The 17201-nt window shown below is 42.7% G+C and overlaps 1 protein-coding gene across 3 annotated transcripts in view; it reads left to right on the top strand.

Annotated features, from left to right (window-relative positions):
- Window positions 1-17082, top strand: part of mgll (monoglyceride lipase) — a 34603-nt gene extending 17521 nt beyond the window's left edge. For 2 of the 3 annotated variants that reach the window (XM_022757552.1, XM_022757553.1), the window contains exons 4-8: window positions 2676-2812; window positions 11429-11539; window positions 11699-11788; window positions 13403-13618; window positions 15121-17082. In XM_022757552.1, the coding sequence (XP_022613273.1) occupies window positions 2676-2812; window positions 11429-11539; window positions 11699-11788; window positions 13403-13618; window positions 15121-15252 (686 nt within the window). In that variant the 3' untranslated portion in view covers window positions 15253-17082. The remainder of the gene's footprint in view (window positions 1-2675; window positions 2813-11428; window positions 11540-11698; window positions 11789-13402; window positions 13619-15120) is intronic. The other variant, XM_022757554.1, reaches the window with a different exon arrangement.
- The last annotated feature ends 119 nt before the right edge of the window (window positions 17083-17201 follow it).

Below are 17201 nucleotides of genomic sequence, written 5' to 3'. Positions count from 1 at the left end.
CACATGCACACACACGCACATGCACAGGCACACACACGCACATGCACAGGCACACACACACACAGGCACACGCACGCACACACACAGGCACACACACACACACGCACACACAGATTTACTTCTCGGCCTTGCAGAGACTGGAGGTTTCCTCCTCTGACTGCTGTAAATCTCTTGTACAGTGTGGACGTAAAGAACCAGCTCTGACATTTCATCATCAGGCGGTGGAGAAACATTGATCATGGATTGTTTGTGAGAGTCGACAGCAGCAGCCTAATGCTGCACTAATCATGTTTGTCTTCTCGTTACATTATAGGAACATAATGGAGGTTTGACATTTAATTAGATTCATGCTTCAAAGTCTTTGAATTCATCAATGCAGAGATTCTTTCTCCTACAGCTGAGCAGCTTCACCCGGAGCTCATCACCAGGAAGAATGTCGTGTTTGTTCATGATTTGCACAAACATATAGATCCAGCGTCAACAACCCAGGAGACGTATTCATTTTATAATAATATGATAATATGTGAAGTTTCAACAAAGCTTTCATTGAGACAATCTATAGTAAATAGATCAATAAGTTAATCAAGTCATTTATCAAATCAATTACTTTCAACATTTCCTGGTTTCATTCTCAGATCTGACGGTTTGTTTCTTTTTTACTGAGAATTTAAGCAGATATGTAATAAATGTTTTATAACACTGTAGTAGCTGTTGATACATAATATAATGTAGATTTTTCAGCTATAAGGACATTTTTTAATTGTTTAATAAGGTACAGAATTTGTCAATATAAAACAGTTACATACATTATTAACTCATATCTGTTTAAACTCCATTATATTGTGTCATAAACCATTTATTAATGTTGGTGTTGTAAATGCTAAATACAGGAGTTTATTCTGTTTTATATATGTATATATTAAATATGTCGCCTTGAGGAAATGTCATTTTTCACTATGACGGACTTATTGATCAGTTCATCAACAAATAATCAAGAGATCAATGTGATTGATTGAGTCACGCCATGTCCCACTGTAAAGGTTGTATGAGGTCATGACTGTGAGAATCATCAGGCACCTTTCTCTAATGCATTTGCATGTGTTTGACTGTATGGACCCACCTGTGTGTAGCGTTAGCATTAGCATGTGCTATTGCTCTCTGTCCGTGGAGCAGAGCAGGTGAGTCACCGGATCATCAGGTTACAGCAGTGATGAGTCTCACTGGCTGCAGGCTGTTTGATATGATGATATAACTTATTATAGGACTTCAGTGGTTCCTCTCTGATGCAGCGGTGGATCAGTGTCTGCTGGGTTTATGCTGTTGGTTTGTTTATTTATTTGGGTAGCAGCTTCTCTTCCTGGTCCGCTCGGGTAAACGTGACATCATCATGTCAGTTTAAATCAAAGAGAGAAGAGGGAACGAGAAAATAACAAGAAAACACAAATAACGGTGAAACTGATAATGATAACAACAATGAGACGTTCCCTGATTTATCCAAACATGTGATTCACATTCACGACCACGAAGAGCGACACGTACAGAAGTTCCTCATCAATGATCACGAAGGTGCCGTGTGCAGAGGGCTGCTGTTCTGTCATTGGATGTTTCTTTAAAGCTTTCAAACACTTTCACCTGTTCATTGGTCTGCCTGTGACTGTAACAACAGAAGGTGTGGAGTCAGCGGAGTGTGGTGTCATTGATCCGGTGGGGGGGGGGCTATAGATTAGCAGCTCTCGATCAGTCAGCTCTGCTGTGATTGGTTATTGATTTCCACACTGTGTGTTTCTCTGCTCGTCAATACTGAAGCGATCATCACAGAGTGAAGACAAGCTGCGCTCAGTATATTTAGAAACACACACACACACACACACACACTTGAGGTGTGTGAATGTTTAGGAGCTCACTCATGCTATTGGTTCAGTGGTCGCCGTGGCAACCAGCCTCACCTCTCATCCACTGCTGCAGAAAACTGGAGGAGAACACGTGTGTGTGTGTGTGTGTGTGTGTGTGTGTGTGTGTGTGTGTGTGTGTGTGTGTGTGTGTGTGAATACACACATACATATTCATATATGTTTCCTCCATTTGTCTTCTCTCTTCCTCTCGTCCTCTCACTCATCTCTCGCTGTTTTCCCTCCACTTCATTCATCTTTCTCTCCATTAAACTCACGTCTTCTTTTCACTCTCTCACTCTCTTTCCTCTTCCTCCTCCTCTAGTCGTGGTCTTCATTCTCCTCTTTCTCTCCTTCATCTCACTCTTTCTCATCCCTTTCTTCTTCCTCTCACACTCATCCAGATTCCTCTCCCACCTCCTCCTGTTCTCTCCTCTTTCTTTCTCCATCCTTCCCTCCACTCCTCCTTATTCTCCTCTCCTCTCACTCTCATCCCGTCTTCCTTTCCTTAATCTTATCCTCAGCCATGTCTCCCCCTCCATGTGTCCTTCCTGTCTTTCATTCACCTCTGTTAAAGTTTGAAAAGTGAGGGATGTATTTGTCAGATATCAGTGACTCGTCACCTCAGGGAGAGAAACGAGTTGAAGAAGCATCAGCCTCTTCAGCTGTGAAAATGTTGAATTAAAAATCTCTTAAAATCATAAAATTACAGTGGGAAAATATTCTGTCCTCACACCTCTTCTTCTTCTTCTCCTCCTCGTCTCCTCGTCTCCTCGTCTCCTGCAGTCGGTCATGGTCAGAGTGAAGGAGACAGGATGAACATCAAAGACTTCCAGGTTTACATCAGAGACGCTCTGCAGCACGTCGACCTGATGAAGTCACGTCACCCCGAGCTGCCCGTCTTCATCGTGGGTCACTCCATGGTAGGAAACTGTCCACGCTGTGTGTGTGTGTGTGTGTGTGTGTGTGTGTGTGTGTGTGTGTTACTGAAGCTCTTGTTTGTCTGTTTTGTTTGCTGTGAAATTACATAATCTGCTTTCAGTGGATTCACAGCTCCTAGTACAATGTGCCACACACACACACACACACACACACACACACAGTCAGTATGCAGTGGTTAGTGTGTCAGTTATGAGTCGGTTGAATCCGGCTGTTTTAACGTTACTGTCAGGAACAATAATAATCTCAAACATTAAAACACTTAAACATCAGGTTCTTCTTCTGTGGTGACGTTAACTGCTGCTCACCTTTCACACAGTGACACAGATTCAGTCTCAGGGTCACTGACCTCATGTTCTCTGTAATGTAAAGACCAGCACAGTGAGCGACGCTGAGGGTCAGTGTGTTTATGACACACACAGCAGCTGTAGGCGTCATAACGTTCTTATCTTTCCAAAGTCTTAAGGGACGGATTCATTAATAATAAATTCATCTGTCTTAATCGATTGATTATTTGGTCATGAAGTTAAAAACGGAGCAGGTTAGCTTAGCATAAAGACTGTGAACAGCTAGCCTGGCTCTGTTCAGTAACACCTCTGACACACATGTTAAATAATGAGCTTCAGATGTGCTGACAGGCAGATTTTTTACATTCACACGAACAGTTTCCAGCCTTGGTGCTAAGAAATGTTTCCAGCGTGTAACTGCCCCGAAAACCTCAAAGAGTCATATTTACTTTCAGTTCATATGGATTTGTAGCCCTGGGTAGAGCCATGCTAGCTGTTCCCATGTGTTTCCAGTCTTGATGCTAAGCTAAGCTTAGTCTCGGTCCTGTCGTCTGATCTCATCAAGTAAAGAGGAATTTATTGACTCTGTCATGGACAGTTTGTCTCATGTAGTTTACTGTGTAATGTTCAGTGACGATGGTTTAATATACAACTAAAACATTTGCTAATTATTTCATGAATGATAAATTTCCCATTAGCCCGAGCTTCTCGTTACCTGCTCGTATCAGTTGTTATATCTGTAGTTACAGTCAGCGCTGCAGAAACACATGAACCAGGATCTTATTCAGAAGTTTTATGTAACACTTGGACGCAGAAGCTTGAAGGCCGACGAGGGAACTATTTATAACTGATCGGCGTATTCATCCTCTCTGTGTTGTGCTCAGTGACCCAGTAACTGCAGCGAGCAGAGCTCAGACAGTCCTGATGAGTTATATAAGAACCCATGGCTCTGTGTTTGTCGATGCGCCGACCTCTGAACTCTCTGTGGAAGATCGAGCTGCTCAGCTTCTGCTTCAATGTTTGATCATGTTACATGAAGGAGAATCTGACTTCACTGTCACAAAACATGAAACAGTAGATTCACCTGTTAAAGTTAAGTTGAGACTGAACAGACACAGTGTTGAGTCTGATGAGAGGAAACTCATTACAGATCAGTGAAGCCTCGTTATCTCACAGCACACACTCCCTCCTGTTGGATCCATACGTATAAATATAAATCTGCAACAGAAGCAGTGACGAGACTTTCACCGACACTGAGTAGCAGCAGGAGCAAGAGCAGGTCGTCCACTAATCAGAAGGTCGGTGGTTCGATCCCCGGCTCCTCCGGTCCACATGTCCAAGTGTCTTTGGGGGAGACACTGAAGACCGGTGCATCACCTGTGTCGTCCGGGTCGTTAAGACAGAAAAGCTCTTTATAAATACAGTCTGTGGTTTGTTATTAAGAGCTCATTTATTAAAGGTTTATTCATTAATGTTACTGAATCTTTATTGATGCTTTATGACTCAGTATGGCTCAGGAGAACTTCACTCTGATGGAGTGTATCCTCCTCCTTCAGTGTAACAGCAGCTTCGTCTTTCAGCTGTTTTATTAAATCTCCAAAAGAATTTGTACCAGTCACCAATCAATAATCAATTTCTGTGTAGAAATAATGGATTTCAGAACCACTGTACCTGTTGTGTCACGGTGGAATAAGAATGAAGCGTCTCTGTGTCGTGCTGTGAAGGTTACACTTTTCTAATGAAGCGAGATCTGCAGATTGATTAATTATTGTAGTTGAAGACACTTTTAGATTTAATGAGTGACTGTTATATTTGTATCTGCAGAACTGATGGTTTATTAGAAAGAGAGAAAACCTCTTTTCATAATGAGAAACTTCTGTTTTTATTGATTCATTGAGTCGTTTGACACTTTGTTTTATTGATAATATTGACATGATTTTCCACAGTGAAGCTTTGAGTCTGTGTGTTTAACATCAGACTGAATGAGTTCATATTACAGCTCTGTCAGTTGATGCTTTAAACAGCGCTCCATTAATCCACCAGTGTCTCCTTCACAGACCTTTTATGGCTCTGCTGTGTATTTATGTGAAGAATCAGGTTGCGTTCCAAACAAACTGTTTAGTGTAAATGAAACCGTGGGATCCCAGATGGAGGCTGATCATCTGTTTAAACATCAGACTGTAAATATTAGGAAGTGCTGTCCAACAACAGCTCCTCCTTCCTTTCCTTCTTCTCTCCCCATCTTCTTTTCATCTCCTCTTCAACCTCTTCTCTCTCTTTTCTTTCCCTCCATCACATTTCATCACGTTATGTGCTGTCCTTCATAATCTGCTTTAATTTCCTGTCTTCTCTTTCCTCCGCAGTACGTTTGTTTCCCGCCCTCCCTTTGTTTTGCTTTCGATTCGTTTAGACTCCTTATTTTCTTTTTCTTTCTTTCCTCCTTGTTTCCTTTCCTGTGCTTTTCTGGGAATCAGACCTCAGGTTTGGGAAACCCAGCTGTGTTTCTGTGTTTTTACAGCTCTCATTTCCCAGTTTCCCAGCGCAGTGACGCCTCATCCTGTTTCTATTAGCCTGTTCCTGTGCAGCTCCATCTGTATACATGTGTGTGAACAGGACCAGGGTGGAGCAGAAACCACAGAGACAATGGAAACCACCTGTGGCTCTACAGTATGTGCAGAGACACTCCAATGATAATATCCTGAGGAGACGTGGGGCAGTTAGTCACAGTGTCGAGTTCATAAAGGAAGAATCACTCCTCACACCTTTCCTGCAACACTGCCAGCAGACAGCCAAATATAATAAAAAAGGTCCTGTTTTATATCATAGTTCATTCATTTATTTTTATGGATCTTAAATTTTTATTTTGTTCCGATCCCTGATGATGACCTCATGCTGTCAGGTTTAATCAGGTGTTTTCAGCCTCTTGTTATTATGACTTTGCAGATATTAAAGGTGTTCAGAGGAGGAAGCTCACTCACTGTGGTGATCAGCTGACATTTGAAGCAGCAGGTCAAAGGTCGCTCCTTCAGTGAAATATCTGAACATCTGCCAGATGGATGGAGATGGACATTCATGGGTATCAGACTCTGTATCCTGAATCTTCCGTCATCATCAGGTTAAAATGTTGATGTGTCCAATACTTAAAACCTGAAAACTACTGACGCTCTCGTCAGTGTCAGAAACGCGTCGTGTTACTGCTGGTTAGAAAATGGAAGCAACACGTTAGAATAAGAAGGTAAATATTACGACTCCCTTCTTCCTTCATTCACTAGGAAACACACTCAGTAGTTTATTCTATAGTGAACAGTCACTTATTATTCATGATCATTGAGAGTCGTCGCTGCAGCTGCAGAGCTGCTCCACACACACACACTGAATTCAATCTATTCATACAACTTAGAGTTACACAGTGGATCACTGGAGACCTGCTGACCTTCAGCTGTTAGCATTGTCAGTGTTAGCATGTTAGCATGTTGCTGCTGTGAGTTAAATGTACATGCTAACATGGATTGATGGATGAATTTATGGATGGATGGATGATTGATGGATGAATTGATGGATGGATGATTGATGGATGATGGATGGATGAATTGATGATGGATGATTGATGGATGATTGATGGATGAATTGATGGATGGATGGATGGATGATTGATGGATGAATTGATGGATGGATGATTGATGGATGATGGACAGATGATGGATGAATTGATGGATGGATGATTGATGATGGAGGCTGTAATTGTGAAAGTGCTACAGGATGAAGTGAAGAATAATTTGATCATTTCCTAAAGAAGAATCAGCGTGTCTATATTTGGATGAGGAAGTGAAACTGTGATAACATTAATGTGTCAGTTCAGTGTGAGTCACAGGTAAAGTGCAGCGGTCCATCCAGCTCCGGCTCCTCCCCACTCTTCCTCATTTCTCTCGTCCTTCGTCATCGTCAGTGTTTCTGGCTCAGGTCGTTCGTCCTCCTTCCTCAGTGCCAGAGTTTTATGTAACGGTTCTTCACCTTTGTTTGTTCAGCTCTTTATCCCTCCATCTCTCCCTGCATCCATTCCTCTTCACTCTCATTCTGCTCTCAACCCTGTTTCGTTTTGTATGTTCTGTTACATAGTTCTCATTTTTCCTTTTTGTCCTTTTATGAATCAGTGAAGTGAAGTTTTTATTGAACATAAATCTTACTCAGTAGGAGGCCTGGGACAGAGAAGCTCTTTAACAATCTGACTTCACATCATCAGTGACACATTTCTAACTAAAACCAGCCCAGTCCTCTGATTCAGCCTTTTCTGGACATTGTACGACCTGAATGATGTACGACCTGACCTCGGACATATTTTCCTTTATTTTCAGTCCATTTATCAGCTCTTTGGTCTCTATAATGTGTGTCCGTTATCCATTTAGTCTAAATAAGGTCCATTATACAGCGGCCTGGTTTGTATAATTATCATGTGTTTCATATATAGATGTTGCAGTGTCAGGATGACGGCTGTGTAGTTCATATAATGTGAGTATTTTAGCTCCTCAGGCAGTTTCTGACGGTTCAGTCCGGCCAGGAAACAGAAGCAGTATTCATCCTCCAAATGAGGAGGAATCAGCTTCTTAACGAGCTTCTGTCCCAGCCCTCCCTCTCTTCTGTTCACACTCATCTCTCTATCACTGAGACTGAATGTGTGTGAGTCAGTCATGTAAGTGTGTTGATCAGCTGTTTGTGCAGAGGTTTTGTTTCAGTGTCGTGGTGTCGTGGTGTTTACTCTGATGTTTCAGTGGAAGCTCGTCTTTGAGTGCGTGTTGGATTGGACTGTGTGTGTTTGCGTGGGCTGCAGTGTGTCAATGTGTTCCTGTGTCTTTAGAAAGTGAGATTTTCTGGTGGGAAATGTTTTGTCTTTCGCTGCTTCGAGCCTCTTTTCATGAAGCCGCTCCGTCATTGGCTGCAGCCTGATGAATATTCACACCAGTGACAAAGAACGCTCACATAAACAAAGTTGAAGCCAATTAGTCTCCAGAAAAGGAGAGAGAGGGACAGATTAACCCATGCAGAATCAGTGTGTGTGTGTGTGTGTGTGTGTGTGTGTGTGTGTGTGTGTGTGTGTGCACCATCACTGGTTGCGTATGAGAAGAGGAATCACCCCAAAGTGAACCATGTCTAATGGATTTGAGTGTTGTCTGCCACAGAGCTGCTAACGATCGTGGCCTTACATCACAGGCTTTAAACCACAGTCCCAAATGTCGCCATGGGAGCAGAGGCGTGGCCTTGTGCGGCCGCCTGCTGCAGCCACACAGTGCGCATTGTGCCCAAAGAGCTGCGCGTTCACTTTCACATTTCTATCCAGTCTGTGCAGAGCAGCAGCAACAAAAGAGCAGGGAGGAAACTCACGCCAGTCTAAACAAAAGACAGATTGTTTTATGTTGGTCTTGACCTCTGAGTAGTTTCCCACTGCTTCAAGCATCAGAACCTCTCACCTACTTTACTAAGACCTTCCCACTCTGTTACGTACCACTCCATTTTAACTCTTCAAGCTGTTTTAATTTGTGTTGTTTAAACTTTAAATCCTTCTATTATTTATCGTCCTGGTGATTCTCCATCATCAGTCTGGGACAGTGGATCCTTCAGTCCTAACCTCTCGCTGCTTTCACCTTTTGAAGATGGAGAGAATCAAACACATTCTACCTGTGTCCTCCTTCAGTGTCGGCTCGACTCCTCGTGAATAACGTGAGGTTGGAATCATGAAGCCTTGTTTAATCAACACAGAAAGTAGTGGAACAGTCAGAGAGCACAGACCTCCACCAAGGCCGAGAACAAACATCACACACCAGACTTCAGAGGAAGACAGCTGATTCTTAGTAAATGATCCACCATCCCACCCCACCCCCCTCCCTCACCAAGTTCAGTGCTAATCAGCTCAGTAGTTTTTATACAGTCCTGCTGAGCAGGTGATACTTACTGTGGTCACCTGACAGCACAACGCTGGTGACATGGATCTGTTGAGATCAGAGTATTGTCTGTATTTGTGGATGGATGTGTTACAGCATCATTAGATGATAAAAGTGTCAGCCTGAGGTTCTTCTTCTAAACATTCAGTCAAATCTGATCTGAACTGGAGTGAAAACCTTACAAAGCAAAGATTGAAGCACATTACACCAATTATTATAAATTAACAGCTAAAGAGTTAATTTCACAAACTTCTCAAGTACAATGTGTTTCATCGAGATTTTTATTTTTGTGTATTAATGATGTGCCGTGTTCTGGAACCATGTCTTTTATCTGTTGGTGAAATAAACTTCTCCAGCTCCTGCACTGAGCATCTAGCTGCTCAACAGTGACCTAAACATGACGTAAACATGACCTAAACATGATCTAAACATGATCTAAACATGACCTAAACATGATCTAAACATGACCTAAACATGATCTAATCAAGACCTAAACATGACCTAAACATGATCTAAACATGATCTAAACATGACCTAATCATGACCTAATCAAGACCTAAACATGACCTAAACATGATTTAAACATGATCTAAACATGACCTAATCATGACCTAATCAAGACCTAAACATGACCTAAACATGATCTAAACATGACCTAAACATGACCTAAACATGATCTAAACATGACCTAATCATGACCTAATCAAGACCGAAACATGACCTAAACATGACCTAAACATGATCTATACATGACCTAAACATGATCTAAACATGACCTAATCATGACCTAATCATGACTTAAACATGACCTAAACATGACGTAATCATGACCTAATCATGACCTAAACATGATCTAAACATGACCTAAACATGACCTAAACATGACGTAATCATGACCTAAACATGACCTAAACATGACCTAATCATGACCTAAACATGACCTAATCATGACCTAAACATGACCTAATCATGACCTAATCATGACCTAAACATGATCTAAACATGACCTAATCAAGACCTAATCATGACCTAATCATGACCTAATCATGACCTAATCATGACCTAAACATGACCTTAACGTGACCTAAACATGATCTAAACATGACCTAAACATGATCTAAACATGACCTAATCATGACCTAATCAAAACCTAATCATGACCTAATCATGACCTAAACATGACCTAAACATGACGTAATCATGACCTAAACATGACCTAATCATGACCTAATCATGACCTAAACATGACCTAATCATGATTTTTATTTTTGTGTATTAATGATGTGCCGTGTTCTGGAACCATGTCTTTTATCTGTTGGTGAAATAAACTTCTCCAGCTCCTGCACTGAGCATCTAGCTGCTCAACAGTGACCTAAACATGACGTAAACATGACCTAAACATGACCTAAACATGACCTAATCAAGACCTTATCATGACCTAAACATGACCTAAACATGACCTTAACGTGACCTAAACATGACCTAAACATGACCTAATGAAGATCTAAACATGACCTAAACATGACCTTATCAAGACCTAATCATGACCTAAACATGACCTAAACATGATGTAATCATGACCTAAACATGACCTAATCATGACCTTAACATGACCTAAACATGACGTAATCATGACCTAAACATGACGTAATCATGACCTAAACATGACCTAAACATGACCTAAACATGACCTAAACATGACCTAAACATGACCTAAACATGACCTAATCATGACCTAATCATGACTTAAACATGACCTAAACATGACGTAATCATGACCTAATCATGACCTAAACATCATCTAAACATGACCTAAACATGACCTAAACATGACGTAATCATGACCTAAACATGACCTAAACATGACCTAATCATGACCTAAACATGACGTAATCATGACCTAAACATGACCTAAACATGACCTAATCATGACCTAAACATGACCTAATCATGACCTAAACATGACCTAATCATGACCTAATCATGACCTAAACATGATCTAAACATGACCTAATCAAGACCTAATCATGACCTAATCATGACCTAATCATGACCTAATCATGACCTAAACATGACCTTAACGTGACCTAAACATGATCTAAACATGACCTAAACATGACCTAAACATGACCTAAACATGACCTAATCATGACCTAATCAAAACCTAATCATGACCTAATCATGACCTAAACATGACCTAAACATGACGTAATCATGACCTAAACATGACCTAAACATGACCTAATCATGACCTAAACATGACCTTAACGTGACCTTAATGTGACCTTTGATCATTTGATTGAAACACAAGTTTGAAAACTTTTAAATGTCAGATTCTCATTTGAGAAAATGAAATTTAATCTTCTTCTCTCCCCCTCAGGGCGGAGCGATCTCCATCCTGACGGCGAGTGAGCGGCCCAGTGATTTTGCTGGAGTGGTTCTGATCGCACCGATGGTCCAGATGAACCCAGACTCAGCCACGCCATTCAAGGTATCACATGATCACTTCGTCCGCTCGTTCTCTCTCTCCTCTCTCCCCTGTCCTTCCTCACGTCCAGGACTGAGTCATCTCACTCTGCACCTCACACCTGTGTGAACAGCTGATCACATGAGAAGGAAAACAGAAGGTTTTGTTTTTGGTTGTTTGCAGGTTTTCCTGGCGAAGGTCCTGAACCACATGTTACCCAGCCTCACTCTGGGCTCCATTGAGTCTAAGTGGGTCTCAAGGGACAAGACAAAGGTGAGGGACTGTGTGTGTGTGTGTGTGTGTGTGTGTGTGTGTGTGTGTGTGTGTGTGTGTGTGTGCGTGTGTGTGTGCGTGCGTGCGTGTGTTGAGCTGTATTGTTGTATGTGATTGTGGCTGTAGCAGAAAATAGAATTTTCAAGGTCTCAGGGTGGAAATTTGCATGTGTGTTTTATGTATATGTGTGTGTGTGTGTGTGTGTGTGTGTGTGCGTGCGTGCGTGCGTGCGTGCGTGCGTGCGTGCGTGCGTGCGTGCGTGCGTGCGTGTGTGTGTGTGTGCGTGTGTGTGCTTTGTTGGACAGTCCCATGATGAAAAACACTCTATAGATACTTTGAACCTTTTCCAACCTGAAGGGTTTTGTTGTCTGGCCAAGTGTGTGTGTGTGTGTGTGTGTGTGTGTGTGTGAGAGAGAGAGACCCTGGGTGGGTTGCATTGTTATTTATAATTATACAAACAGGTGCATGTAGTGTGTGTTTATATTGGACTCATATTTCTTGTGTAACCTCGAGCTGAACCACAGAAGAGACAAACACACACCGTTGCTCTGAGCTCCATTGTGTTTGAACCTGTGAACGTGTTGTGTAGTTGTGTGGTTTGTGTGGTTTGTGTGGTTTGTGTAGTTGTGTGGTTGTGTGGTTATAAACATGCTGTAACAGTAGGATCCCACATCCTGCTTCATCTGCTTCCTACAGTCTGTTGGAGGAAATAGTGTCATCACTTACAATAAACACGCAATAGACTCAGTGAAGAAGAAAAAAGTCACAGTAGTTAACAGCAGAAGAAGGAGACGCTGACAGAGACAGAGACCAGCAAGTCCGATAAAAAGTCATTTACATCTGTGTCGCTGTTGTTTCACAACTTAAAGTTGTGACTGTTGTTGATTCAGCCGGTAAAGTTTTCCAGTAGTTGTGAATTACTGAAAAAGGTTGAACAGTTAAACTCCTGAACACAAAAGTATAAATAAAGCTTTAATGTGATTTACTGATATAACCTGCAGTATCCTCTAACACATGTCTAATGACATAAATCAGATATGAATGAGTAAATATGACCTGACACACAAACAATACATCTCTAATATTTTTACATGTCATTAACTGTCCACAGTGAAGCACAATGTGGAACCATTAGTTCAACACACAATGAAAATGAGTGATTAAAGAGAAATAAATCATTAACAATAATAAACTGATTTTCAAGATAGAATGTCAGAATTCAACTAAAATTTAAACAACAGTCGGTGACCACAAAGACTCAAAGACAAGAACTGGCTCCAAAACATTCAAGGTCTTCACTGGAAAAGTGTTTCAGTTCACAGGAAGACAATCATGAGCAGACGAGCCCAGCAGACAGCAGACACTCACAAAACCAACAAAGACGTCACACTAGCTTGTTAGATATAACCACTTAACACAAAAATCCAGGCCGTACAATACCGCTGTCTACGTGTCACAAATACACAGTGGTTGCTATGGTTACATGAAAAAGAAATAGAAATACATTGACTGTAGGAGGGAGAGTCGACCTCCTGAACAGCTGATGGTTTAATGTAAAACAAGAAAGAAACAGACTCTTACCCATAATTCCTCTGTCTCTGTGTCTCCGCCCAGGTGGAGGCTTATGACGCTGATGAGCTGAACTTCCACGGCGGGATGCGGGTGTCGTTCGGCATGCAGCTGATGGGGGCCGCGGCTCGCATCGAGCGGGAGATCCCGTCCATCAGCTGGCCCTTCCTGCTGCTGCACGGCGACGCTGACAAGCTCTGTGACATCAGAGGCTCCAAGATGATGTACGAGAAGGCCGCCAGCTCCGACAAGAAACTCAAGGTGGGGGCGGTTTGTTCACAGTGAATTTTGTCTGACTGATTTTTATGGGTTTTTTATCCTTATTGAAAAGTACGGTGGTCCTGAAGCTCAACACACTGCAGCTAAAGAGAACACAACACAAACACATTCAGTGTTCACTCCCACATCTGGGCAGATTCCAGCTGTTATCCTCCGCTGTTCACTGACAGCTGGAAGATTTTCTGTGTTTGCGCCAGAATTGGTCCAAATGTGGAAGTAGCATTTGACCATTGCGCTGTATGTGGGCCAGACTTGGGCCAGACTTGAGCCAGACTTGAGCCAGACTTGGGCCAGACTTGGGCCAGACTTGAGCCAGACTTGGGCCATACTTGGGCCGTGGAACTGGGACGTATCCTGGGAGAAGAAACAGGAGCATGATGTAAGTTGGTATCTGGGGAAGAAAGTGAAATGGCATCAAGCAGCTTCACTGTGTTCACACTGTCTGTTACTCTGAATCAAACTGTCACACTGAAGAAAACATGAGCTGAATGTTGGGAAGTTGCTTCAGTTTGAGGTCGGAGACGTTGAATTCTCTGCTCAGCTCATCGGAAACAGGAGTGACTGATTGCACAAACAGGGTGCGTTCACTGACAGACTGTTTAACTGCCATAGACTCTTCCTCTGCAGAAGGACGTGTGTCTGTAAAGAAGGAAGTGATATCACATGGTTCATCACAGAATCATGTTTCCTGTTCAGCTCAGTGTGAGTTTGTCTCCTGAGCCGACTGAGTTCTGAGTTCAGATTTCTGTCTTTCCTTTGATGATTTTCTCTTTTGTCAGTCGTTAGTTTCTTTATCTTAGTTAGTCTGGTTAACTAGTGATTTGTTTATTGGGCTAACGCTCTGAGCTCATGAGGTTAGTTATGGAGGTGGACTGGTTACGGACCAGCATGCACCTGGGTGGGCCGATGGTTTTTACCAGAACAGGAAACATGATCCTTTTGTTCCTTTGTTTGTTTGATAAAATAAATCAAACCAAACTCCCATGATGCATCAGTGGCCTTTCTATGCCTCCACACCGGCGACAGTCAGAGCAGCAGCCATTTTGTTTTCAGGTTGTCTGATACGATGTCTCAGTAACACATTGACACAACATCTTCAGATTTAGTAAAACGTTCACCGGGACTCAAGGATGATCTGACCTCTGACCTTTGACCACTTTGGGGGTCAGAGGTCAGAGGTCAAGGTCAGTGTGACCTAGCCATTACTCAAGACTTCACACACAGATTTCACACAGATGTTCATATTTTCTGAGAGTCTGGATGAACAGGATGTGACCTGGAACTAGTCTGAGTGGAGGAGGGATACGAGCACCAGGAGGTGGCTGTGGTTGGATGTTTGTGTTGGATTGAAGTGTTTGAAGACAGAGACCAGCACTGACTCTGCGTCTGATGTTCATCAAGCAGATTTCTAAAAACCTTTCCAGGATTTGGAAGAGCCGGCTCCAGTCTGTCTGACTCTCTTGTTGTTCTGAATGTCTGTCCAGGTGTATGAGGGAGGTTACCACGCCCTCCACCACGACCTGCCGGAGGTGGCCGAGTCCGTGCTGAAGGAGGTGACCGGCTGGATCACAGAGCGCCTCCCCGCCGCCACGCCGCCACAACAGCAAGTGTCGTAGAGCCAAGCGTCAGAGCTCAGTGTCCTGCAGACCCAGAGTCACACATCACAACACTTCTGTGTCTAGTCTGAGGAACACAGTGGCGCATTTAGACTGACATTACTGTTTACTAACAGTAACCCCCCCCCCCTGTGTACCTGTCCATCAAACACCTCGGCTTATTGTAGACACTCACACTCTCAGCAGCTGTTTCCCTGCAACACTTCCAATCTTTCATTAATTAGATTACATCATCATCATCTCATTAGAGCTCAGTCAGAGCAGCTCCAGACCAGCAAGGGTTAAACTTCAGTGTGCTGGGAGTCAAAGTGCAATATGATGTCATCATATCACCCATGATGCTCCGCTCATCACATTCTGTTTAATTAGCGACGTACCATGTTACTGATCTGCACAGCGACGCAGGCAGGTCAAAGGTCAGGAGCAGCAGCTGATGGACAGTCTGAGTGTAGCTGAGTTTCTCTGATCTGACCTCAGCTCGTCTCCTCCTCTCCTCGTCTCCTCCTCTCCTCCTCTCCTCGTCTCCTCCTCTCCTCCTCTCCTCCTCTCCTCCTCTCCTCCTCTCCTGCCTCCTTGCCTCCACTGATTTACACACATGTAACATATTAACTTCATAATAAGTGAACGCAGGCAGCTCTGGTACGTCTGTCAGTCAGCTGATCCTCTCTTCTCTTTAAGATGGGAGCGGTCCGTCTCAGTCTAGTCCAGATAATCATTTCCCTTGAATTCCAGCGAATTCTGTGACGAATCACGAAACATATTTAATATACAGTGATATTTAATTCATTTTCCTCCCAGCACCTCCTTTTACTGACGCAGCGACCAGTGACACAATAATCTTTTTTCTTTATTGACCAAATCAAAAATAACCAGGTCAAAGTTCACACATTGAGTCACAGTAAACAAACAACAACATATTAATCAGGCTTGACGACCTAAACAAGATATTAAAGGATAAAATAAATAAACAAAACAAAAGCTTTATTTTTCAATCACACCTCGCCGTCTGCTTCAACAAGCCGTTCCACATTTCTAAATGTTTTTGACATCATCATTTATTTTTGTAATTTTTCCTCGTTAATGTTGTTGATAATATTCATAATGTCCCTGAACTGAACTAGAACCAGTGTTTCGAAAGAGGAGGGAAACCAGGTGAAGCTGCTTCTCTCTCTCTCTGCAGGTGGCAATTAGAGCGAGAGCACAAAGGGTCAAGAGGCCAGAAGGTCTCTCCTCTGTGTGACCTCTGACCTTTAGGGTCACTGTTAACTTCACAGTTAAGAGTCATTAAACTGAGGCTGCAGACTGGGGCCCAGCGGGGGGGCACAACAACAGTAGATCACAGAACATCTGTCACTTTATCCAATCACACGTTTCTATTAATGATGTCACAGTGGATCCAACCTCAGAACCTCAGAACTCAAAAATTACATTTTTAATTCTCATAATTTTAGGGCAGTTTTTCTTGAGATATTGGGAGTTTAAAGTGGAAATTTCCTCCGTCATGTCGAGTCACGGGACATGAAGCTGTTAAAGCTCAATGTATTGAAATATATAGAAAGCATCAGTCTGCAGCTCCTCTGTGTCTTCATCACTCTCAGTTCAAAGGGACTAGTGCAGAGCGAGCAGGGGAGGCACAGTGCCGTATCCACGGTGACCGTTACTCACGTGTAACCACGGCAGCAGGCCGGCAGCAAGGCAGGATTTTTTTATTCCATCTTTCATGTGTAGTAACCACGGCGACCACGAGAAGACTGAGGGAATGAGACTTGTCTGTGGCTTCATGTGTGCTGCTCTGTCTCTGTCTCTTACTGTCTCACCCCCTCTCTCCCCTTTCTCATGAATTCATTCACTCTAACTCAATTTAACTCAAATGTTTATAAGGATCAAATGAAGTGATGACATTTGACATCCAAAAGGTCAAAGGTCAACTTCACTGTGACTTCATCATG

The sequence above is a fragment of the Seriola dumerili genome, unplaced genomic scaffold (assembly GCF_002260705.1).
Source record: "Seriola dumerili isolate Sdu_G_001 unplaced genomic scaffold, Sdu_1.0 BDQW01000283.1, whole genome shotgun sequence".
Classification (NCBI taxonomy): Eukaryota; Metazoa; Chordata; class Actinopteri; order Carangiformes; family Carangidae; genus Seriola; species Seriola dumerili.
This window is presented reverse-complemented; position numbering and strand designations above follow the sequence as displayed.